The sequence below is a fragment of the Dasypus novemcinctus genome, chromosome 11 (assembly GCF_030445035.2).
Source record: "Dasypus novemcinctus isolate mDasNov1 chromosome 11, mDasNov1.1.hap2, whole genome shotgun sequence".
In the NCBI taxonomy this organism is placed as follows: Eukaryota; Metazoa; Chordata; class Mammalia; order Cingulata; family Dasypodidae; genus Dasypus; species Dasypus novemcinctus.
Window position 1 is genome coordinate 117,807,923 of NC_080683.1, and position 25,312 is coordinate 117,833,234.

At 51.0% G+C, this 25,312-nt stretch overlaps 1 protein-coding gene across 1 annotated transcript in view; it reads left to right on the forward strand.

Annotated features, from left to right (window-relative positions):
• Positions 1-25,312, forward strand: part of ARFGEF3 (ARFGEF family member 3) — a 149,565-nt gene that overhangs the window by 73,028 nt on the left and 51,225 nt on the right. Inside the window, exons 9-14 of the mRNA XM_058307546.2 lie at positions 4,170-4,274; positions 5,014-5,341; positions 11,399-11,511; positions 12,792-13,702; positions 21,739-21,905; positions 22,839-23,004. Of these exons, the coding sequence (XP_058163529.1) occupies positions 4,170-4,274; positions 5,014-5,341; positions 11,399-11,511; positions 12,792-13,702; positions 21,739-21,905; positions 22,839-23,004 (1,790 nt within the window). The remainder of the gene's footprint in view (positions 1-4,169; positions 4,275-5,013; positions 5,342-11,398; positions 11,512-12,791; positions 13,703-21,738; positions 21,906-22,838; positions 23,005-25,312) is intronic.

A 25,312-nucleotide genomic window follows, 5' to 3' on the forward strand; every position in this document is an offset into this window, starting at 1 on the left:
TTAATTGCAACATTGTAACCCAGTCAGATTTTGAAATGCCTTTTAAGTTATGAAAGACACATTAAACTATTATTTACAGGCAGCTAGAACATTGAAAAATTCAGAATATTCTTACTCATAGAACTTCATACACAGCAATGAGTTGGGTCCAGTTGCAGACGTGAGAAAGGCTTCTCACTTTGCCGGAAACATGACATAAACTTGATTTTATTGTTTGTTTGGGTTTTGGTTTTATAGAAAATCGGGGTTATTTTTAAGCCAAGCTTAGAATTGTGCTTAAATGTTGGGGCTAAATGGTCTCTCCATCAATCTAGCCATTGTTCTTCTTGGGTCCCTTGTGTATGTCAACCAGATGAAGCTCCCTTGACATTAGGCACGTGAAACAAGAGCCCTACTTAATGGGGGCTGGTGGAAGCCACAGAGAAATGGCACTCAACTTCTCCAGCCCCCGCCTCAAATTTCTCCCACTCCTGGTCTCGAGGCAGGCCCCCTCGGGAAGAGTGGTCAACGCAGAGGGGAGGGCCCCTCCCTGCACCTGCTCATCCCCACCTTGCCCTACTGTGGAGAGTTGGAGCTGCAGGCTGGGACTCAGAAAGTCACCCTAATTTCTGGGCTCCAGCACCAATTCCAGGAGCCCTTCTTAGGGTGCCCATAGTCCCAGCCTGTTGTGTGATCACCATCGCCACCCTTTTTCACCCTCTTGGGATCTCGGTTTGGGTAAGTGACCTAATCACTGGACCCAACCATGGCCATGGCCCAATCTCATCTAGTGCTTATACCTGGCCCACCCAAGTCCCCTCCACCTGCCCAGGTCTGCCCACCTTAGCAGAGTTGACTGGCAAGTCACAGTTGGAATGTGTCTCTCTTTGGCATGTTTTCTCTTGAGACCTACCCAAGAGTAGTGTTCATCACTGTTGACTCTGCAGCATTACCCAATGGGTTGGATTTCCTGGGCTAAATAAGACCCCAGTCCTGGCACTGAAAAGCTTTGACTGTGGGAGAAGATCTCACCCACCATTCCCCAGCTATAAAATAAGGACCTCTGTTAGGGGCGTTGTTGTTGGGGTCAACAGAACTAGGTTCATGAACTGGCTTGCAAGGGCCTGCACACCTGGGTGCCAGGATGTTCGGTAGAAGATGTACAGAGGCCTGGCTTGAGTCAGGCGGTTGGAGGGTGGGTTGAAGGGCATGGGGTTGTGTTTAAGGACTGCGTGCTGTGAGAAGCAGGGGCAGTTCTACCATTGGGCATCTTGACTTTCACATGGCAGGTGGGAGGAGTGGACAGGCATGAGCTCCTGGACAGGCATGAGCTCCTGGAGAAGAGGAGGCATTTGGTCAGTCTCACTAATCTTTTTTAAAAAAATCTCTGTTGCATCACGATTGTGAATTAGCTTTCATCTCCTTCCATCACAGTTATTTATATTCTGTGAAATCCTGGTAGCCCCCAGGCAGCTGCCAGCCACCCAGAAGTCTTCTTTGTCCCACTTCAGGACTTAACATTGTCAGGGAGTAAAACAAAGGCCACCAGAACTTCAAAATGTATAAAGGCTGTATTCATACTTAGCAGGTGGGAAATGAATGAGCTAAAAAAAAAAAATGTTGAGTACTTTGCTAAGGGGAAAAGTGTAGCGTTTTTAAGCATAAGAATTGGAAGTTTCATGATAGTTATACTAATTAATAATTTAAAACTAGCATCTGGACAAGTCAGAATGAGTCTAGAGGTCTGTAGGCGAAGGCAAAAAGCACCCTTGTTCCTTGGCCACGAGTGTCTTCAGCTCGGCCCAGCCGGGGCTTCCAGCCCAAGGTTCTGTACAAGCTGACAGCTCCCACTTCAGCTCCTGGGACCCAGGCTATAGGGAGACAGTTCACCTAGATTACCTGGGACGGTGCCAGGTTATCCCAATTGTGGAATTATTATATGCATTCCATTTTGATATTTTCTAGAAAGTAACTGCTATAAGTGAATTTTTGTTTTTACAGAACAGAGCCTGCCATGCTGTAACTAAATGCTTGATAAATATTAGCACAAAACTGGTTTGTTGGCTTTCAGAATTGTTTGCGCTATTTTTTTTTTTTATGATGCGGTAGGAATATTGAGCTTCTAACATCAGAAGCATGAGTTTAGATTGTTAGGAAAATACGTTGCACAAACATACATTGCAAACGTGCGTGCACACACACATGCATAGAAACGTCATCTATTTCAATCAGAGTCGGGGCTGGGCTTGCAGTGCAATTCTCCTGGTGGTAATTCTGCCTCTAGATGTGTGTGCTCTGGTTGTGGGGTTTCTCATCGTGATTCACTCACCTCGGGGGCGGGGGTCCTCTTGCCAAAGAAGCCGGGGTGACGGGGATGCAGCATGCCCGAGCCGTCTTTGCTGGGACACCTCCTCAGCCACCTGTGAGAGGGCCTGTGCCATGGCTTCCGGGCTCTGGTGGTGGAAAGGAGGCAGGGCCACGGTTCTCCTCTCTGGTCTCTCTCTTCCTTCCATTAAGGGTTTGCGACCTTTTATTTGCGTCTGGCTCCACTCCCCTGGCTCCTTTGGTTTCCACTAGATAAGCCTGCCCTTCCTGCCTTCTGAATTGCACTGGGGTCAGCCCTTCGCCTCGACAACCATGGCCAGAACCAGTGCCCAGGCACTCACAGGGCTGCCAGCTCTGGTGGGGTGTGTGTCCCTGACACATCTGGTCTCTCAGGAGGCTTGGGAAATTGTATTAAGTGGTGCCACCTGCTGTGCCCGTGGGGGGGGGCTGAGGGGTGGGGGAGGCATCACAGTCCACGCAGCTCCTCCCATCCCCTGACTCACGAGGCCACGAGCCCCCTGGCCATGGCACCCGTGCGGGTCTGATGACTTGGTGCTCGGTGTTTGCCAGGCACACTTGGCGGGTGCCTGAAGGAACTGGGTGGCTCATAGCTTTCCTGTGGTTTATTTCCAATGATTTCAGAAGTTGGAAGTCATCACTGCTTAATTGTTTTCTTTTTTTAAAATTCTAGATGGACAGAGAAAGAGAGGTGTTTGAATAGGGCGATTCCTAATTAGTTTTCTTAAAAGCAGCTCAAGTGACTGGCCGGAGGGATGAGCCTGAGCTCTGTGGCAAAGGCAGTCCTGCAGTGGCCTTCCGGAACGGCCTTTAAAAGTCTGGCTTTAATCTATGTTGTGGTCCTCTTTTGCCCCTCCGATCTGTCCTGTCTATAGCAACCAGAACGATCTAAAACATAAGCTCATGGGGTCGCTGTCCTTCCTGCAGAAGAAAGTCCAGGCGAGACCCTTCCAGAGCTGGCCAGCTGCCCCTGCAGCCCCATCCCTGCTCTGACCACACTCTCTCCACCTAAACCCCCTGCCCGCACCCTCCCCACACCCCTGCTCTGACCACACTCTCTCCACCTAAACCCCCCTGCCCGCGCCCTCCCCACACGCGCTCCCCCACGCCTTCACGTGGCTGGCCACTGAAATGCCACCTCCTCTGGAAATGCTCCCGGGCCTCTCCACATGGGGTGGGGTGCCCTCCCGTGTGCTCTCTGGGAACCTTGGCGACACGGAGCATCTGTAGCCCTCCCCGCCCAGGGCTCTTGCTACTGGCTTGCTCCTCCGTCTGGCCCCCAGAAAGTGCTGCTCCAGGTCAGCAGTTCCTTCTCGGTCACCAGGGCAGGGAAACTTGCAGGCGAAGAGCCCAGCAACGGCAGCTCCTGCCTGGCCCCACCTGCTGCCCTTCTTGCTCCAGCCACCACCTTCGTCTGTGCAGATGCGCTTTTTAGAGGCTCAGCCCTTGCCCACCTCTCCTCCCACCCTCCGATGGCTGCAAGAGAACGTCCGAGTCCAAGGGGCATTGCCTTCTCCAGAACAGTGGTGTCCTTTCACTCGTTGTACGTTCTCTTTGAATGAGGGAGGGCCATTTGGAGATGGGTCGGCACCTCTTTCTGTCCAGAGGTAGGGACTATTAATATCTCTAAGGATAATTAGGAGGAAAGACCATGTCCCTGTGGAGCCCACACTGTCGTCAATGAAGAATCCGAGCCAGACACAGCGTAGTCAAGCACTGACAGATTCAGGGTGGCACGTGGTCTCCATGGAAGGTCCTCAGGTGTAAGGTTCTGCAGTGCTGACGTGTTCTGTGTGTCCCCGCATGGCTGTTGATTTGTGCCTCTGGTGTGTGTGGCTTTCCCGCAGTGAGAACCAGCAGCTGCAGCTCCTCTACGCCGAGTGCATCCTCTCTGTGCTCAGCAGCTCCTCGTGCTCCATGCGCCTTCACCGGGGCTTCACGGACCTGATCTGGTGAGCACCCGGCCCTCGGCCCACCCCGGGCCAGCCGCGCACCTGCCTGCCACGGGTCTGGGGGTCCCTGCCCACGGCGCCCGCTCCCCGCCCGAGGCCTCATCTGTGTGAGCTGTTCAAGGGCAGTAGGGCAGACGCTGTGCTGCGCTTGCGCGCATCAGACCCAGGTGCAGAGGGAAACTGACGCCTGTTGCAGTACCCTGGCCCACGGGAGACCTGCGCTTGGAGCCTTGCTGGGCTATGAAGGTCCCGAAGCTCATGCAGGGGGACGAGAGCCCTGGAACCTGGTTCTTGGCCCTGCCCAGGCCTGTTCTTCTCTGTCTCAGCACCTGTCACTTCATCAGGGCCACCGTGGGGGGAGCTGGAGGCCAGAGCACTGACTCCAGGGAAGAAATCCAACAGTGAGCGTTAGGCTGGAATTGGAAATTAACTTCTCCACTGAGAAGGCCCGGGAACTGTGTCATTTATGGTGCAGTGGCTCTTTAGACCTAAGCCACTTGGCACTAACTCCGCGTGGGACGGCTTCCTTCTACTTCCTGATTCTTTATCCCGTTCACCTGAGTTGGGGTTTTGAGCTTGCTCTTATTTCCCCAGGAGTGATGGAGAGGCAGGGTGCTGGGCCAGCAGTCACCAGCAGGGAGCCCGAGGGACACCCTCTCCTGGCGGCCCCCCGCGGGACGGGCCCTGCCTCGCCCTGGGCTGGCCGTGACCCTGCTCTCTCCTCCGCCTCCTCCCCCAGGAAGAGCCTGTGCCCGGCCCTCATCGCCATCCTGGGGAATCCGGTCCACGACCGGACCATCACCTCGGCCCACGGCGCGGGCCCGGGCGCGGAGGCCGACGCGGCGTCGGCGGGCGTGGCGGACCACGGCCGGGGCTCGGGCTGCTCGGGCGCGGCGCCGGCGCTGAGCGGGCCCGTGGCGAGGACCGTCTACTACACGGCGGCCGAGCTGGTGCGGCTGGTGGGCGCCGCCGAGGGCGTGAAGCCCGTGCTGCAGTCGCTCTACCACCGCGTGCTGCTCTACCCGCCGCCGCAGCACCGCGTGGAGGCCATCAAGATCATGAAGGAGGTGGGCGCCCCGCGGGCGGGCGGGGGCCGGGGGGGCGTGCCAGGGGGACCGGAGCCCTTCATCCCGCAGCCCGGCCCCGGCTGGGCTGTCGTTCTGCCACGCCGGGGTGGCACGGACGTGTATCCAGCCCCCTCCACCAAAATTAGATTTCAAAATGTTTTGGACTCAGGCTCCACGTTGGTCACAAGAGGGATTTTCAGTCTCATGGCTAAGGGCACCCCCTCTGCCCGTTCCTTGCAAGCTGCCCTTCTCCCCGGAAGCACGTGCAGGCCGTGGCTTGGCATGGCCATCCCAGCAGGCCTCTAGTTTTGGGGACTATTCTGAAGATACTTACCACAGGGGTTCCTCTACATTTCTGTCGCATAATGCACAAGAAGAGTGGCCAGCATTTTGTATCAGGGCCCTCGTTTAGAACAGTCAAATTGTATTTGCTTTGGGCGCCAAATGCCAGAAAAGAGCGTCAAGAGCCTTCTGCGGATGGTTCATTTATTGTCAGCGCTATTGGCAACTAGCCAGTCTCTAAAAAGGTTAATTTGAACCACTCCTTGGTGTTATTTTAATGGGACTGGGCTGTAATAAGTAATGGAAAATTTTGACGCCAGTTTCTAGAAAGGAAAGAGGACGTTCAGTTGCTGCTTAAAAGAATCCATGAGCACACAATGAGAGCTGTCATTTGTTTCTTGCCTACTATGTGCCAGGCACTGCACATTCCTTATCTCCAATGTTGGTGATAACTCTGTGAAGTTTTTGGTTTTATTTTTAATCGATGTGGACTGTTGCCTTTGTCAGAGACTCAAGCAGATGGAGCCCAGTGAGTCAGCTCTGACCACTCGCCCTCAGCTGGTAGCCAGTGCAGGGACTGCTTGGCCACCACCCAGACAGCAGCGGGTCGGGTAGGCAGAGCTCCAGGGAGAGGACAAGGAGGGGCTGATCGCACATGAGAGGGGTGACTGAGTATACCAGTCAGATCAAGGGCCCCCGGGCGGGAAGCCAGAGAGCAGGAGAGGCCCACAGGTTTACTCCAGCGGGGGTTCTTCTGCCCAGAAGTGTGAAGCCAGGGCTCCAACCAAGAAACCAAGGCTTGAAGAGACCAGTGAGGAGCCCGAGGCCAGAGCAGAGAGGAGAAAGGTGGCCCATCTGCTCAGCCAGCCCTCAGCCCCTGATCTTTTCAGTGACACACGCATTGCTGAACTTTCCCGAGGCTGGTTCAGCCACCCATTTCCAGAAGCCTGAGTTTAGGGTTAGGAGAGCAATCCTCTCTCTGCCACTCACTGCTAAGTTAGGTGGGTAAGTCATTTAACTCTGAACTTATTCTCATCTCTAAGTAGTAATAAACAGGGGAGCAGATGTGGCTCAAGCAGTTGAGTACACACTTTCTACATGAGAGGTCCCTGGTTCAGTTCCTGGTGCCTCCTAAAGAAGACAAACAATGAGCAGACATTAAGCAAAAACAACAAGCAGACAATGAGCAAACAATGAGCAATACAATGAGCAAACAATGAGCAAACAACGAGCAAAAATACATATGAGCAGGTTACAAATGTGGCTCAGGCAGTTGAGCACCCGCTCCTACATGGGAGGTCCCACATTCCATTCCCAGTGCCTCCTAAAGAAGACAAACAATAAGCAGACATCAAGCAAAAACAACTAGCAGACAACAAGAAAATAACAATGAGCAGACAACGAGCAAAGACTATGAGCAATACAACGAGCAAACTATGAGCAGACAATGAGCAAAAAAACAAACGAGCAGATGGATGTGGCTTAAGCAGTTGAGTGCCCGTCTCCCACATGGGAGGTCCTGGCTTCGGTTCCTGATGCCTTCTAAAGAAGAAAAACAACAAGCAGGCAACTAGCAGACATCAGACAAAAACAATGAGCAAAGAGAAAAAAGCAGACAATGAGCAAAAACAATGAGCAAGACAATGAGCAGGGAGCAGATGTAGCTCAAGCAGTTGTGTACCCACTGCTCACATGGGAGATACCAGGTTCAGGTCCCAGTGCCTCCTAAAGAGAAAAATAAATAAATATTCCAAAGGTTGAGTTTAAAGTGAGACAGAGTTTAAGTACGGAAGTGTTAAACCAGTATCTGGTGTACTTACGGTACCCTAAGGAAGAGGCAAGCACATCTGGAAGCTGAAAACAGCTGGCCTTCCCTGCCTCCTGCCTGGAGAAGTGCCTCCACCCTGCTGGCCTCCCAGTCTGCACTCTACTGGGTTCCTTTTGTCTTGCTAGAACTTTCGTCCATAAATTTCTCTGTGGTCAAGACCCTGTAAGGGCCCCTCTGCCTTTCCCATCTAGTCTGAATTTCTCTGCCTGGTGTCCAGTCTCCTGTCACTGTGCTCATGCCCCCCATCGTCCAGGGTGCATCTCGCCACATCTGCCCACCCAGACTCCCTTCCCCTGAGCCCGTGGGCCTTGTCCACGGAGCAGAGTTGAGTGGTGGATGGCAGCTCAACTTGCACCACTTCCCAGGGAGGAAGCTGAGGCCCCAGGGGAGGAGCGCCTGGCCCGAGCCTGACCCCGTGAGGAGCGGGGCCAAGCTGCGCGCCTGGTCCACTCACGGCCACCGCCTCCCTGCCCGTGGAAGCCTCCTTCTACAGCCTCTGCCCACGCCCATCACCCATCTTGCTCTTCTTTAAACTCCATCATGCCACCCAGCCACTGACCGGCCACCTGGCAGTGCCATGTGGAGCCAGCATCTGGTGTCATCACGTGTACTTCTGTAAACCTTGCTTTCGTGCACTTCCCCCTAGTCAGTACCGAACGCTGCGATGCTTGAGTCCGAATAAGGGTTTAATATATTTGGACTGAATGGCAGGTGGACCCAGGGACAGGATGTCTGCAAAGAGCGTGTTTTGTAAGAAGCAGCCAACTTTCTCTCCCCTCTGAATTGACAGGCTCCACGGCAGAGCCACCTGACACCCGAACGCCACATGCATGCTCTACTGCGTGTATTTAAATAATCTCTCTGCGACTGCAAGTGAAGCGAGCTGTGTCTTCCCTTCTGCCTGATTTCCCTCGCTTCCCAAGGCCATTTGGCAGGGGCAGGGCTGGAATGAAGCACCAGCCCCTGAGTCGCAGCCCCGGGAGCACAAGACTGATGCAGGCCAGCTTGCCCTGAAAGCAGCCCTTGATGGGACAAGACCAATCACCTGGGAGTGCTGGCAACCTAGAGACCAAGACGTGCAGGGCTTCAGCTCACAAAGCATCCACTCTTATACACTGGTAGGGGAAATGCTAACTGGTGCAACAGCCATGGAAAATAGTGCACTGGTGCCTCAAAAAGTTAAACATGGGAAGCAGATGTGGCTCAAGCAGTTGGGCTCCCATCTACCATAAAGGAGGTCCAGGTTTGATATCCAGAGCCTCCTGGTGAGGGCAAGCTGGCCCACGTGGTGAGCTGGCCCACATGGAGTGCTGGTCTGTGCAGAAGTGCTGCCCCATGCAGGAGTGCTGGCCCAGTGGAGAGCTGATGCAGCAAGATGACGCAACAAAAAGAGGCACAGAGGAGAAACAATAAGAGACATGGCAGACCAGGGAGCTGAGGTGGCGCAAGAGAATGATCGCCTCTCTCCTGCTCTGGAAGGTCCCAGGATCAGTTCCTGGAGCCACCTAATGGGCATACAAACAGACACAGAAGAACACACCGCAAATGGACAGAGAGAGCAGACAATGGGGGAGCAGGGAGAGAATAAATAAATCTTAAAAAAGTTAAACATAAAATTGCCATGTGACCAAGCAACCACGCTATTCCACTTGTAAGTATACCAGAAAGAACTGAAAGCAGGAGGACTCAGATGTTTGAACACCAAGGTTCATAACAGATTTATTAAAAAACCCGAAAAGATGGAAACAACCCAGTGTCCATCAACAGATAAATGGATAAACAAAATGTGGTACATCCATTCAATGGGATATTATTGAGTGGTAAAAAGGAGTAAAGTTCTGATATATGCTACAATGTGGAGGAACCTTGAAAACATTATACTGAGTGAAATAGGCCATACTGAAGAGGACAGATATGGTATGATTTCACTTATATCTAGAATAGATATGATAATATCTGGAATAAGCACATCCATAGAAACAGAAAGTAGATTAGAGGTTACCAGCTGGAAGGAGGGATAATGGAGAGGCATGGCTTCATGGGTACAGACTTTCTGTTTGGGCTCATAAAAATTTTTGGCAATGGATGGTGCTGTTGGTAGCACAACACTATAAATGCAATTAATACCACTTAATTGTACACCTAAAAGTCATTAAAACGTGAAAAGTTGGATGTGTGTGTATATATACACACACAGAGAGAGAAGAAAACTGAACAACTTTAAGTTGTAAGTTTGAAAACTTAGGTAAAATGAAAAATTCCCTAAGAAATAATACAATCTTTAAAAAGTTGACTCGAGACAAAATTGAGAATTTGGGGATGATGATGCCCACTTCTAACTAGGCGGAGGTTTAGATCCCATGGGGCAGATGGATGGAGCGATCTTGCTTGTATACAGTTGCAGACACTCTCTGTTCCTTGGGATGGATATTGTCCATCATCATCTCTTGTTAGTTGTCCTGGGTGAGTTCAGTGAACTAGAGAATAGGTGTTGCGACTCTTCTGAAATTGAGGGCTCAACTGGCCCATGAACGGACCAAATATTTAAGTCTCTAGGACATATATTTAACAAGTGTAGTGCTAATTATAGGTTCAGATAAAAAGGGCAAAAGAACCATGTGTAGGAAAACTATAAATGAGACTAACCCTGTTACACTTGGGAGCATAAATTCCAATTAGGGCCCACTGACAGGGTGCTGAATTCCTGAGCTGTCTGCCCTGCCTATAGTGTCTGGATGTCCCTAGAGCCCTCAGGACTCTGCTGTTTTAAGGCACTGTTTATTGTGGCAGTCAGTGAGATCCTGCTGAGACGTGCATCAGTGCAAAGTGACCTCCCGACTCACTTTGAAATCTCTTAGCCATAAAAACTCATTTGTATTTACTATTTCCCCCTTTTGGTCAAGGTCTTTTTCCAGATGCATTGCTAGTTGGCACTTGGTAATAATCCCTCGGTGCCAGGGAGGCACACAGAAGAACTCGAATCATTGATGTAAAGGCAGTGGCCACCAGAGGTTAGGTGGGGAGGGAGAGGGAAGAATAGGTGTAACATTGGGCATTTTCAGGACATTGGAATTGTCCTGTATGACATTGCAATGATGGATACAGGCCATTATATATTTTGTCATAACCTACAAAATTGTGTGGAACAGAGTGTAAACCATAATGTAAACTATAGCCAGCCCACATTTAGTAGCAGTGCTTCAATATAAGCTCATCAGTTGTGATAAATGTACCATGCTAATGAAGGATGTTGTTAATATGGGAAAGTGTTGGAAGGGGAAAGGTTGGGCATTGGAAATCCCCTATATTTTTTTATGTAACATTTATGTAATCTAAAGCTTCTTTAAAAATAAATAAAATTAAAAATTAAAAAAGAGAAAATTGAATACCTGAATAGTCCTATAATCTTGAAAGAAATTGAACCCATAGTTTAAAATCTTGCCCTTTAAAAAAAAAAACCAGAAACACATTGCTCCATACAGCTTTAAAAACAAGTTATATCAAACATTCAAAAAACAGATCATTTCAGTTTTCTAGAGAACAGAAAGAAGAAAAACTTGTCAACTGGGTTGACAATTTTTGAGCCTAGCCAACTTAATAACAAAATGAGACAGGGTACAGAAAAGAAAATTCATAGGCCAGTCTTACTAAAGAACATAGACATACATGCTCATAATACTGTGCCACATTTTTTTTAAGCAAATCATCCCTTAGAGAATTTTCTTTGTCTAAACCAGCCCTGAACTTAAGAGCTGTCAACCCAACATATGCTATATGTTAAGAAGAAACTTTGATTGGTTTTATTAAGATTTATAGCTTCAAATTGTTTAATTTTTCCTTAGATTACATCAGTCCATACAGAAAGTGTATGTTTATTTGATTGCATACTTTTAAAACCTTGTGCTTTTCTATGATATTCACTTTTCTGTTATTTCTTTCCTTGAAAGATACTCGGGAGCCCTCAACGTCTTTGTGATTTGGCAGGACCCAGTGCCACTGAAATGGAATCCAGAAAGAGATCAATGTCCAAAAGAAAGTCACATCTGGATCTTCTCAAACTGTAGGATACTTTTCCTTTTAGGTCGATATTGCTTAGTGAACACTGCTTCTCTGAACAGTTTTATCCTGGTATAAATGGGTGCTGATGCCAAATACCAGAAATCTGGCTTTTATAAACAGTATTTATTTGGGGTGAAAGGTTAGAGTTACAAGGCCCTAAAGAGTCCAACTCAGGGTTGGTTTCTCACCAGAGTCAGTGGCCACATGTGGAGGCAAGATGGCGGCCTGGTCCTCCTCCTTCCTCTTCAGGGTCTGTGGGCCCAGCTTCTTCTGATATCAGCTGTAGGCTGGCATAGGGCTTGTTTTTCTTTCCATGGCCACAGGATCAAAGTCCTCTGCTCTTGCATGTCTCTGGGGCTCTCTCTCTTCCCTTGTACCTTCTTCTTTGTGTCTTTTTGAGTGAGTGTCCATTTATATAGCCTACCAAGGGGGCAGGGACTTAACCTGAGCTACACCCTACTGTCGTGGTAGAGTCAAAGCCCTAATCGTAACATAATTTAATCAGAGGCATCTCAGCTGAATCTAATACAATCAAAGGACATCACGCCCAGAGGAACAGACCAGTTTACAAACATAATCCTTTTGGAATTCATAAATAACCTCAAACTACCACACCTGGTTTTCCAAATCCCTGAAATTTTTATGAATTTGCCTTACATGAAATGAGACTATTTAATAGTGTGCCCATAAGCCGTATGACAATGTATCTCAATAATTATTATATTACTTCACATATTTTCATGGTAACTTAAAGAAAAACAAATGTACCAAATGAAATTTACAAAAATTGTTCATGGAAGTTATTTTAAGGGAGAACTTTGTTTTATTTATAAACCTATAGCTACAGGAATCCTTTATAGGTAGTGCCTCTAGAAAACAGAAATATTTTTTATTTGAAGTATCCATAGTCACATGCCTCTCTTTAGGAATAGGTTTATTTTATGGAGAAAGGTGCCCATGTTTGTGTAGCCATTATAACTGTTTTATGGACAAAAAACTGGGCATAATACATGAGTAAGATTGCCCAATGCCTGTCCTCGGGAAGATTATAAATCCCCACCAGAAAAATTTTTGTACCCAGATAAACTAGCCAACCAAGAGGGCGTGCGATGGCAGGTGCCCGGAGGCTGTCCTCTGCTGGCCTGAGCACGCACACTTCCGTTATCACTCAAACCATTTAAGTGTGTGTGGACTGGAGCATCTGTTTAGAATCCTATGCTCTTTACCAGTCTCGTTGCTCTCGAAACAGCCCTCTCTGTTTCTCTTTTGGACGCTGTGCAGCATCATGGATGGCATGACGGAAGCGTGCATCAAGGGCGGCCTCGAAGCTTGCTACGCCTCTGTGTCCTGCGTGTGCACCTTGCTGAGCACCTTGGATGAGCTCAGCCAAGGCAGGGGCTTGAGCGAGGGCCAGGTCCAACTGCTGCTGCTGCGCCTGGAGGAGCTGAAGGACGGGGCCGAGTCGAGCCGAGACTCCATGGAAATCAACGAGGCTGACTTCCGATGGCAGCGGAAGGTCCTGTCCTCGGAGCACACGCCCTGGGAGCCGGGGACTGAGAGGAGCCCCGACATCAGCATCAGCGTCACCACCGACACAGGCCAGACCACTCTGGAGGGCGAGCTGGGCCAGACGACGCCCGAGGACCACCCCGAAAACCACAGGAACAGCCTCAAGTCACCGGCCGGCCAAGAGGGCAAGGAGGCTGTGGTCAGGGTGTCTGAACCCGAGGCGGCTGACCAGCCGGACGTGGTCCAGAGGAGCCACACGGTTGTCTACCCTGACATAACCAACTTCCTCTCGGTCGACTGCAGGACGAGGTCCTACGGCTCGAGGTACAGTGAGAGCAACTTCAGCGTGGACGACCAGGACCTGTCCAGGACCGAGTTTGACTCCTGCGACCAGTACTCGATGGCGGCAGAGAAGGACTCAGGGCGGTCCGACGTGTCGGACATCGGGTCTGACAACGGCTCGCTGGCCGATGAGGAGCAGACCCCGCACGACTGCCTGGGCCACAGGTCCCTGCGTGCAGCCGCCCTGTCCCTGAAGCTGTTGAAGAACCAGGAGGCGGACCAGCAGAGTGCCCGGCTCTTCGTGCAGGCCCTGGAGAACCTCCTGCCCCGGCTGCTGGCTCTCCCCAGCGTGCAGGAGGTGGACTCCGCCCTCCAGAACTTGGCCTCCACCTTCTGCTCAGGTGGGTAGAAAATCCGGGGCTATCATCCATCCACAGGAACATTCAGTGTTTTGCCTCCATGAGCAATCAGCATAATGCTTGTAGTTGGAAGTTCAAAGCATATGAATGAGTCTTTGGGCTTCTTATATTTAGCAACGCCATGTAAGGCTTATCATGATGGTTTATTTGAATCCTACAGCTACTGATGGCTGGACTATAATGGGAGGTTTTGTTTTTTTTTAATTTCTCTCCCCTTCTGCCAACCCCCCCCACCCCTGCCCCAGTTATCTGTTCTCTGTGTCCATTCGCTGTGTGTTCTTCTATTCCACTTGTATTCTTATCAGCGGCACCGGGAATCTGTGTCTCTTTTTGTTGCTTCATCTTGCTTGCGTCAGTTCTCTGTGTGCGCGGTGCCATTTCTGGGCAGGCTGCACTTTCTTTCGCACTGGGCGGCTCTCCTTGTGCGTGGGGTTCCCCTATGCGGGGACACCCCTGCATGGCACGGCACTCCTTGTGCGCATCAGCACTGTACATGGGCCAGCTCCACACAGGTCAGCAGGCCCTGGATTTGAACCCTGGGCCTCCCATATGGTAGGCAGATACTCTATCCGTTGAGCCAAGTCCACTTCCCTAATGGGAGATTGATAACTGTACATGGTATGGAGTCGAGAAGGAGAGGCAGCTGCAGTCTAGAAGGCTGTTGCTGACTGAGCCAAAATGGCACCCATGATTCTCAGTGTGTGCCGCTCCTTGGTGTCTACAAGTGGTAGAACAGTGCCCCCTTGGTATATTAGTATGCAGATTTTTTAATGAGATCTGGGACCAGGTGCAGGCCAGACCCCAATGCATCCTGCATTCCCTTGGGTACCAGGAAGCCTAGGGAGATGCCTGCAGTTTGGCAATGTCCCACCCTCACTCCCAGTCCTTTCCCATCTGTGGGACAGCAGCATCGTGACCCAGGGCAGACCATATGACCCAGGACTGTGGGGACTATTGACCAGAGCATCAGAAAGTCACACTGGTGCGCCGAGGGCCAGAAGATAATGCCCTAGAATTTTGGTGCGGAGGGAGATGAGAACACTTCACATGGATAGTAATGAATGTAAAGAGTGTTCTTGAAAGTAACATGGAAGGAAAGCAGTGAGTAGACGCATAAATTATGCCCTGGCATCACAAAGGTACACTGCACCTTCCCTTCAAATGAAAGGTCCGCTGACCCCAGAATCGTGAGGGGCATGGCCCTGGTGTGCCTGGACCTGTGCTCAGGTGTCACGGAGGGCGCTGAGGAGCAGTGACCAGTCAGAGCCATGTTCACCACTTGCCCTTCCAACTCTGGGCCCAGACATGTTTGTTGTTGCTCTTCCTGCATTTATTGTAATGATTTGTTATACTTTATGTGCTTATCATGGTTATTTGTTCTTGCCGCCACCTTCTTCTCTCCATACACTCACCTCCTTGAGAGCTTGTACCTTGCTATACTCATTTTTGATCTTCTAGGGAAAAAACAACATTGCACACAGACACACAAAAACCTTCTTGTCCAGTTACTGAACCTTAGTCGATGCTGAATGCTGTGTTGGTAAGGGGTAGCTTGTGAGTATTCTTAACAAGCTGGCTACGTCGCCCTTTGCGGGTGTGAGTGAGGAAGAACTCTTTTTTTGTAATATGAGGAGGCTCCCCAGTGCTAGCAAGCACCCGAGCAGATGCAGAAGCGCTGTGCCCGGCCTTCTCAGGCAGCTCTCTGACACGCCTGGCAGGTGTGAAGAGAACCATTCTTTTAAGACAAAACAATCAAGTCTTACGGCCGCCCGATATTTTTTCTCAGTATTTCTACTTTTGGAATTAGGTATAAAAGTGGCCTCTGGATTTTTTGCTTGTGTGAAGAAACACACACTCATACACATTTTCATACACTCACTGAGAGACGAGGGAAGCATATACATTTCTCCTTCGAGTCTTCTATATCACTGTGTTTGAGTCACCCTGCTTTTGTTGAGCATTCTGGTGTGTGTGTATTGTGTGCACGTGTGTCTCTTTTTCACACACACACACCCACCCACGCAAATCCTTCCCCAGCCTCCTTTACTCGGAAGCTGTGCTGCGTGCCAGGTCTAGCGAGGCGCGTGGCTTGTTCTCGAGAAACAGCTACTGTGTGGCTTGATGAGGTGCCCTTTCGCCTGCCAGATGTGAGATTGTTCGGCAGCTGAAGGAGGTGTGGGCAAGCCCCCAAGCGGGAGGCGGGCTCGCTGCCCTTTGGAAGGGTCTGGTGGGGCCTGTGGGCCACTGCCCTCCCCCCTGCCGGGAGCGATCGTGGGGTGGGCTCCAGCAGGGCCCACAGCTCCCACGCTCCCAGTGCTCCTGGTGGCAAGGCGGAAAGCCTGGCCCACGCCCGCGCACCCAAGAGCAGCTGCGCATCCCAGCACCGCTCTGCCGCCAGTTGCGGTGAGGATGGCCCTGAGTCATCAAGAAGTGGGAAAGTTATTTTTGGGTTCTTCTATTTAAAATTGTCCATGAAAAAATAACTTGGCGGTAAAAATCTCAGCGTTTCAATAGGTACGATTTAGTTCTCAGGTGAATTCCTGTTCATAAACAGCATCCCCAGTAATTCCAGATCCCTGATCTGTCGCAGCCGTAGAGAATGACTTCCAAGCGGCCCTGCCCCACTTCCTTTGCCTTGTGACCGCAGAACCAGGAAGGCAGGTATGCCGTTGTCACCTTGGGCTTTTCGCCCATGGTGGAGGTGCCCCTAAGGGAGCTCCCTGTCTTCGTGGAATTGAGGGGGGCAACACCCAGGAAGACAAAAATCAACCTGTGACCTTCTCTTGTCAGTCAGTTTTAGGTTGATTAGCAATAGAGTAAAAACCTACAATGTGGCTTCAGAGGTGCATTTTCTTCCATCCCAAGGGCCTGTGGCTGCGTGACGAGCCTCAGGGCCTGGGCCCCCCACTTCACCCCTCTGCCCTGGCTCACATCTGACCTTCCTCCAAGGTTTCCCACTTGCAGAGCTGGCTGGGGCTGGGGAAGCAGCAGGAGAGGGGTTGCCTCGGGGCCCACCTTTGAGCCAAATAAGGCCACTCTCAGGGGCTCCCTGGAAGCGCCACATGACAACAGTGATGCCACTGGTCCCTCCAGACTGCAAGGAAGACAGGGCACATGGCAGCCCAAGCTGACGCATGAGCCTGTTACTAAGGAGAAAGAAGGAGTATTTGTAGCAACTAGAGGTTTCCGATACAGCACCCTACTTTACTTTAAAAACCATACATGAGTCCAGTTATCCTCCTAATATCATCACTAGCCATGTCTGTTCTCAGATAGAAAGAGGTACAATTGAAGCCAGTTTGCCAGAAAATTTAATAGACGTATATACAACTACCAATGTGTCTAGTTCCAGTGTTGTCAAGAGCTCAGGCATGGAAGTCACAATTGGTTCAAGTTCAAATCCCACCTCTGTCACTGAGCTGCTTTGTGACCATGGGCAGTCACCCTCTCTGCACATCATATTCACCATCTGCAATGTGAGGATAGAGCTACCTACCTTACTTATTATGAAGATGAAATGCAATAGCACATGTCTAATGCTTAGCATAATGCTTGACACGTAGTAAACACTCAGATATTAGCTGCTGCAATCAGCAGCAGCATCCACGTGTGCTAAGACATAAAAAAGGTGGCCACCCAGCCTCCGTGGGGTTACAGAGTGCATCTGTAAGGGTGGAGATGTCTAGACTGGGGTGAACTGGCACACTTCCTTTCCACACATCTGCTCCCCTCCCCAGTCAAGTCAAGGCCCTGAGGCTTGAGATTCTAGAAAATCCACCATCCTTGGTTGCTTTGAGGGATGTTACTTCTCAAGGCAAAGATGATGGTGGTACAAACAGGCAGGGGGTTTAGTGTTAGCGGGAAAGGGATTGAAATGACAGGCCAAAGGAACTTAAGGGTAATAACGAAGAAGGTAAAGGCAGAAGGAAGGTGATGGGTGGGGAGAAAGGTCAAGACCTGGTATAGTGGGAGCAGCTGAGCAAGTGGACAGAAAGGTTCTGGTGGGAGAGCAGGCTGCCTGAGTTAGGGGTGAGCATCGGGATGGCTCGAGAAGGTGTCCCCGTGTGAGTAGATGGTGGGAGGAGGTGAGGTAGAGGGGGTGCCGTGCTTGTCAAGGATCTAAGGGGACCTGGCTTAGGCCAGCTGTGCCTGGAGGTGCCGACACTGTGGAATGATGGCGGGAGGAGCTGGGCTGGAGAGGAGGCTGCAGACTCAGCTCCTGAGTCTTCAGTGAAGGAGGCGGCTCCAGTATGTCGTGGCAGAGAGTTTTAAGGAAGGATGGAAGGTATGGCCAGGTGGCATGAGGCTCAAGGACTAGGGTGGGTTCGTTGGTTTGCTTTAATAAGGGGAGGAAGAGAAGTATCTGGAAGCAAGGTGTATTAGTCTGCCAAAGGCGTGCCGATGCAAAGTATCAGAAACCTGTTGGCTTTTTAAAAAAATAATAGTTTTATTTAGTTATTTTTTTTAATTTTTTTAAAGTAATAGATCACAAGGAATGTTACATTAAAAAACATAAAAAACAAAACCCATGAGGTTCCCACATCACCCACTCCCCACCACATCATTTTTGTAAATTGTATTTTTTGAAGATATATACATCTCAAAAAAACTGTTACACTAAAAAATATAAGAGGTTCCCGTATCCCCCCACCCCCCACCCCCCTCTTCCCACACCAACAACCTCCCTCATCATGCAGCACCCCCATCGCACTAGTGAACACATTTTGGGGCACCGCTGCACTACACAGATAACAGTTCACCCTGTAGTTCACGTTCTCCCCCAGTACATTCAGTACACACAGCTCCAAGCCACTGCACAATGTTATGTGAAAACTAGAACCACAGAGTTAGAAATCTGTTAATAAGCAAAATCATATAGGCATACGACAAAGATCTAGAAAATCAGCCATTTCCAGGATGGGTGAGAGTGAGCTTATGATGTGGGAAGAAAAATGATTATGGAACTATTGGGAAGATATTTTGGCCCTATCTATCAAACTGAAAAATGTATTAATTCTGCTTTTAGGAATTTATCCCACAGGTATGCTTGCAGAAGGGCTAAAATTATTTCCTCATTTCTGCTTTTTTCACTTGGGAAGAAACCTCACTGCCCTCCAATATGGCAGTAACCAAACGCACCACACAGCTGTGCAGCCTGCACACCGTCGTTACAAAGGAGGGAGGCAGATCCACAGTGCCACGGTCAAGAGAGGTTTAGAAACCATCGAGCTGCAGAGCAGCATATGAAGCATGCCCTCACCTGTGGGAAACGCGCTCACCTGCGCATATGGAGGTCTTGCTGGCAAGGGCATCACTAGGGCTGGGATAGGCAGGGGCTATCATTCTTATATTTTATACTCTTCAGCTCTGCTAGATGTTTTACATCAAGTACTAATCACTTTTATTGAAAAAGAAATACTACCACATAATTTTAAGCATGGAAGAGGCCGCTTATGCTATTCTTGTCTCCCATTTTCACGGGTGACCCAAACGCAGGCCCATCCTCCTGCTCTTGATGGCAGAGCACTCCTTAATTATGGAGGGAGAGAAGGAATATTAGTGACCGAAAGCTGGGACAAACAAATAGCAGAATATGTTCAAAGTTGCAGGTCATATATTTTGTCATTCCAAATTTAATGCCACTTCAATGAGACGTCAGAAGGATGAGCGGAAAACGGGGTATCTATTAGAGAGGGACATAATGCAGTGGATTCTTGTCATAAAAGTAAAAGCAAGTGCAGCATGCAGCGTGCAAAGACCTGGCGTTTGGGCCCAGGAGAGCAGCGCCAATTTCTAGCTGTTTAACTTTGGACAATTTGCTTAACATCTCCAAGCTACTTTCTTTACCAGTATGACGAGTTTGGGCAAGATCAAATGAAATAATGTGCATGAAGGTACGTCTTCTAGAAAATAGTTAAGTACTTAATAAATGGTAGCTATTGTTTTATTTGTATTATTACTAATATTGTCACCAGAGAACTAGATCTGGTACAGCAAGAAAATGATTGTCTTAAGATGGTAGATTATGCCTCATTTGGTTTTAATCTCAAAATTTGGCGGCTATTTGTAATTTAAGAAATTAATTTGCATACAGATCTAATCCAGGACCAACAGGTTGTGCCTAACAAGTCTGACAAATTATTTCAGAGCTAGGTACACCCAGGAGCAGTGCCTTTCGGGGGGCGGGGGTGGGGGCTAGAGCTCTTTTAATAATGTGAGTCTCCACGTCAGTAGACTCCTTAGCTAACTGGCAAAAGTTTTCATTTTCTACCACTGAGCAACTGAGCACGTGCTCAGTTCTTCCAGTCATATTCTAAAGAAAGAGCTGTTGCTTCCAAAACTTAGAAGGAATGATTCCTGGTGTCAGAGAGTCCAAGATCAAAGCCACTGGCAGGGTCTGTCCCCATTGGCCATCAGGGCTGCCCTTGCGGCTCACGCTCTGACCAAGGGGGTCCTACGAGCTTCCCAGGACCACCCTGACAGCGGACATTCATCCTCTTACGGTTCTGAGGGGCCAGAAGCCCCAAATCCAGGGGTTCCGGGGGCTCTGAGGAGAACAGGTCCCGTCCCTCTCTCCCCGGAGCAGCGGCGGTCCTTGCCCTTCCTTGACTGCATCCGCGTCACCTCCAGTCTCTATCTCGGTCATCACCTGGCTTTTTCTGCTGGGTTTCTGTGTCCCCATTGCCTGTTTTGTTTTGTTTTGTTTTTTTTAAGATATATTTATTTATTTCTCTCCCCTTCCCCCCCACCCTGGTTGTCTGTTCTCTGTGTCTGTTTGCTGCATCTTCTTCTTTGTTTGCTTCTGTTGTTGTCAGCAGCACGGGAATCTGTGTTTCTTTTTGTTGCGTTGTCTGTTGTGTCAGTTCTCCGTGTGGGAGGCACCATTCCTGGGCAGGCTGCACTTTCTTTCGCGCAGGGCAGCTCTCCTTATGGGGCGCATTCCTTGCGTGTGGGGCTCCCCTACGCAGGGGCACCCCTGCAAGACATGGCACTCCTTGCGCGCATCAGCACTGTGCATGGGCCAGCCGCACACGGGTCAAGGAGGCCCGGGGTTTGAACCGCGGACCTCCCATGTGGTAGGCGGACGCCCTAACCACTGGGCCAAGTCCGCTGCCCATGTCTTGTCTTTTTATGAGGCCACAGTCACTGGGTTTAGGGCCCACCTCCATGCAGGGGGATCTCCTGTCGAGTTCCTGGACGTAATACCATCTGCAACGACCCTGTTCCTGAATTGCTTCACGCTCACTGGTCCATCCACAGCCCACAAATCATCTTTCTTTTTGGGATTCATAAAATAATTTCTAACTGCCACACACAGCAGTGCAGGCGGTAGCTCTTCTCCTTTCTCTTCTGGGTTGCGTTGACTTCCAGTTTCTGGCTGCCCCCTGCAGCTTCTCTCTCTAACTCTCACTCCACTTATAAAGCGCTCCAGTAATCCCGATACAAGTCAACCCAATTAGGCTGAGCCACACCTTACCTGCCGTAATGTCTTGAAAAGAGCTTATTTCCAGTGGGTCCACACCTACCAGAATGTGGACCACAACCAAGAACATGTCCAGACTGGGGGTCACAATTCAGTCCACCAGAGGGGCAGACGACTATTCTGGGAAGGACAGGTGCAAAGGCCCTGAGGCCTGGGCACCGGGAGGTCAGGGTCAGCAGGCTAGCTGCAGGGATGAGGAGGAGCGGGGAGGAGGGCTGAGGTCTGGATTGGAGTGTCCTGCCCTGGCATCCACTGGAGAGGTGGAGCAGGCCATGGAGCAGGTGACGGGACACAGCGGCTCTTCTCCCTACCTGTAGTTAAGGACGCCGAGCCGCGCGGGGGTTAAACGGTGTTCCCAGCGGGGTGGATGGTGAGTAGCTGATCAAGAGCCAACCCCAGGAGCTGGGTGCTCTTGGCGGCGCGCAGTGGGGGGTCTGCCCTCTGGCCGTCCCAGGCCCGTCCTGGCCTCTCGGCACGTCCAGGCCCCGTGCTACCCGCCGGCCAGCCCGCAGACCCGCGTCACCTCTCCGCGCAGGCATGATGCGCTCCCCGGGCTGCGACGGCGGCAGCAGCCTCAGCTTCCAGATGCTCCTGAACGCCGACAGCCTGTACGCCGCGGCGCACTGCGCGCTGCTGCTCAGCCTCAAGCTGTCCCACGGCGACTACTACAGGAAGCGGCCGGCGCTGGCGCCCGGCGTCATGGTGAGTGGCCCGCGGGGTGCGCGGCCGCGCGGGTCCCGACGCCTCCCGGTCCCCAGGGCGCTGGCGTGGGCAGTGCCCGCGGCAGAGAGCGCGGAGTCGCAGCGCTGCCCTCCTGGCCCCGGGGCTGGGAGGTGGCGGCATGTGGGCTCCTGTCCATCCCACGTCCGGAAACGGGGCCAAAGGGGCACCAGGAACTGCCCCCTCCGCTGAAAGCAAAGGCGTGCCGTTACAAACCCTTGTTCCTTTATTCCAAAGTACTCCCAGAGCTACACTTGATGGCTGGTGTGGGCGAGGAGACTGGTGCATCACCCGGTGGGTGGCCCCTGGCCAGCAGGGCCCTCCCCGGTGGTCCCTACCTCAGCCCCCCCAGCCCGAGTCCGGGGACCTGTGTGAAGGAAACGGCAGGCGCGCATTTGCTAAGCGTGACTTGTCGATGCCCGGGTGAGCGGCTGCAGCCTGGCCACGAGCACCTCTTGCAGGGTGCTTGTTCCTTCAGGAGCACAGTCCAACCCTTCTCCTGCTGGCAGTGAGACAAGAAAGCTGCGCTGCACATCCCCAGGCTCTAACGTGCCCACGTCATCAAATAGGAAATGTGCAAAATGCAATGGCCTTCATCCTTCGGCAGGGTTTTGTTTTTTTTAATTTAAGTCCCAGGGTTTGAGCCCAGGACCTCATAGTGTGAAGTAGGTGCTCAACTGCTGGGCTGCACCTGCTCTGAAGGGCATTTTAAAAAGCCGTCCTAGGTGATGTCACGGGGTCTGGGGCTTCTCCCTCTCAGGGCCCCAGTGTCAGCAGCCCTCCGCCCCCGGCGGCGACGGTTTGATTTGCCTCCAAGTGCTGATTCTCCTGGGATGAGGGACGCAGAGAGGCGGCCAGCAGCCCGGGGGCTGTCCGGGGTGGGGCCTGGCTGCCCTCACGGGTCTCTCTCCATAGAAGGAGTTCCTGAAGCAGGTGCAGAGCAGCGGGACGCTGGTGGTGCTCTCCCAGGCCTGGCTGGAGGAGCTCTACCACCAGGTGCTCGACAGGAACATGCTGGGCGACGCCGGCTACTGGGGCAGCCCGGAGGATGTCAGCCTGCCCCTCATCACCATGCTGACCGGTCAGTGGCCCCGGGTGTCGTGGCCCTCGGCGGGCGTGGGGGCGGGAACGCAGCGCCCCTTCCCCGGAGGCAGACCTTGGAGCAGGCAATTCCAGGAAGGGGTCGCAAACGGCCTGCGCCCGAGCTCTCTGTCCTTTTCCCCAGGGCATTTAGCCTTTGCCAGGCTCGTGGGGTCCCCTTGGGCTTAGCACCCTTGTCTGTCAGTGTAAAGCTCTGGCCCCTTCCATGGGAATCGAGATGCTTTCTGGGAAAAGTCTAGAACCTTCCGGCAAGCTCTCCCGTGCTGGTGGATGCTCTGTAGCATTCAGTGCCCCTGAGGCTGTACAGGTAACGTCCATGAGGGACTTAGAACTCCATTTCATTCCTATTTCCTGGTGACCTCAGAGGTACTCCTTTCTCTTCCCAGCTGTGCCAGAATTAAAACACCCAGAGTAGCCCGGCACCTTGGCCTTCAGTGGTCAGACTTTTAAAAAATCCTCTTCAACTCTAGAAAGTTCCCATGTGCATGGAAAGAGCAGCGTGCAGTGTTGTCATGGAGCACTTTGTGTGTGTGTGTGTGGCAAGAGCTGCTTTTCCTGGCTTTTCTGGCTTAGCCATGATGCCAGGGAAAGATCTGGAAGTCCTCCCAAGTTTGGACTGGTCACCCGTAGTAGCCTGGGGGAATTTCTTGGACCCCTCTTGAGGAAGCCAGATTCACTGAGAAGGTCCTTAGGGAGTTGTGTCCCCAGGCCTGCCCTGGTTGGAGCCCCGGCCAGCCCCTGCTCCCCTCACCCCCTCCCAGCTCGCCTGCCTCCCTATGGGCCGCACATCCACCCACAGCTGTGTGCCAACCAGAGGCAGTCTCCTGTCCACGGGTGCGCCGTGCTGCATGGCATCAGGGGCTCTTGCGCAGGAGGCAGGGTGGGCTGCTCAGGCCACGAGGAGCTTGAGGTGTGGCAGGGCGTTGGGACACACGGGCAGGTGGTCCTGGTCACGGACTGGCTTTGGGGGTCTTGGTTTCAGAATGAGGATGAAATTGGTGATCAGTGGGCAGGGAAGTAAATACGGGCCTGTGCCAATCCAGGCCCTGGGCAGGCCGGGTACCAGGGCGCTTCACCTTGTGTAAGGTATTGATCTGCCAAGAGCACTGTCCTGCATCCATCCATCCATCCATCCATCCATCCATCCATCCATCCATCCATCCATTCATTCATTATTTACAGAACATTTCCTGCATTGTAAGATTAAGGTTGACTCTAGAAGGGAAAATCAAACTTATATAAAAGGAATTCAATGTAGAAGGTGATCAGGGCTACTGAAACACAGGAACAAATGACATCGTTAGTTTGCACAAGCAGACCCCTGCTTTTCTCCTTCTGATAGTAGCAAAGCAAGGCTTGGTGGAAGGTTTGGACTGGAAACATGAACTCAGCTCAGTAAACACTGTGCTCGCTCCCATTCCTAAAAGCCTAGGGTGGGAATGGCGAGCGAATGTTCCAGAATGGTGCTGTCAAATGCTTTGGGATTTTCACTGCATAGATTCTGTAGGCCTGACCCGATTCTGACCTCCAAAAAGTTTCCAACATTATCTCACGTCCAGAAGCATCTGAGCTAGAAGGTGATGTGGTGGGAGGTAGACATCCAGAAGTATCTGTCGCAGGAGAAAGAGTGGTTGCAGCAAACACCCGCACCGGGGGATCCCAATCTTCAGGGCAGCGCCTTCTTCATCCTGTTTCAAGTTCCCCTTTACAGCATGAAATAGGAAATGCTCCCTGGAGCATCTAAGCCTCTTGGAATTTGGATGAGGATCCTAAACATGCCAGCTTCCATTTTTAAACACCACTGTTTCTGCCAAAAACCGTCACTACGGACCTTACCTGAACCTTAATAAAAAAATTACTCAGTGGATATAAAAATGAACAAAGACAGACTTTTCACAGTAGCCACATTCATCAGTCCTCACTGTTATCAACCATCTCTTGTAATGGAAGTGTAAGCTCAATTACCATGCCCATAGGAAAGGTACTTAACTTAGATCCATGATGGAGAAACATAGGATTTTTCTAAGAATTCAACAAAATCAGGTTCTTTGAGATTTCTGGCAAATTCCAGGGCTGGCGTGACAAGTGAATTTGAGAAGCGGTTAACCTAGAGTTTGGGGACTTTAGTCTGATCTTCTCATTACATACTCTTAATCAGCATGGGAATCCTTGGCTGTTCCTGATACAGTGTCAGTGTGGCCTGGAGAATTGTGGGATCTCAGGGCTTAAACTGCGTGGCTTGAGATTGAGCCTCCTTTACCCAGGAGCATTCTAACTTCAGGAACAAC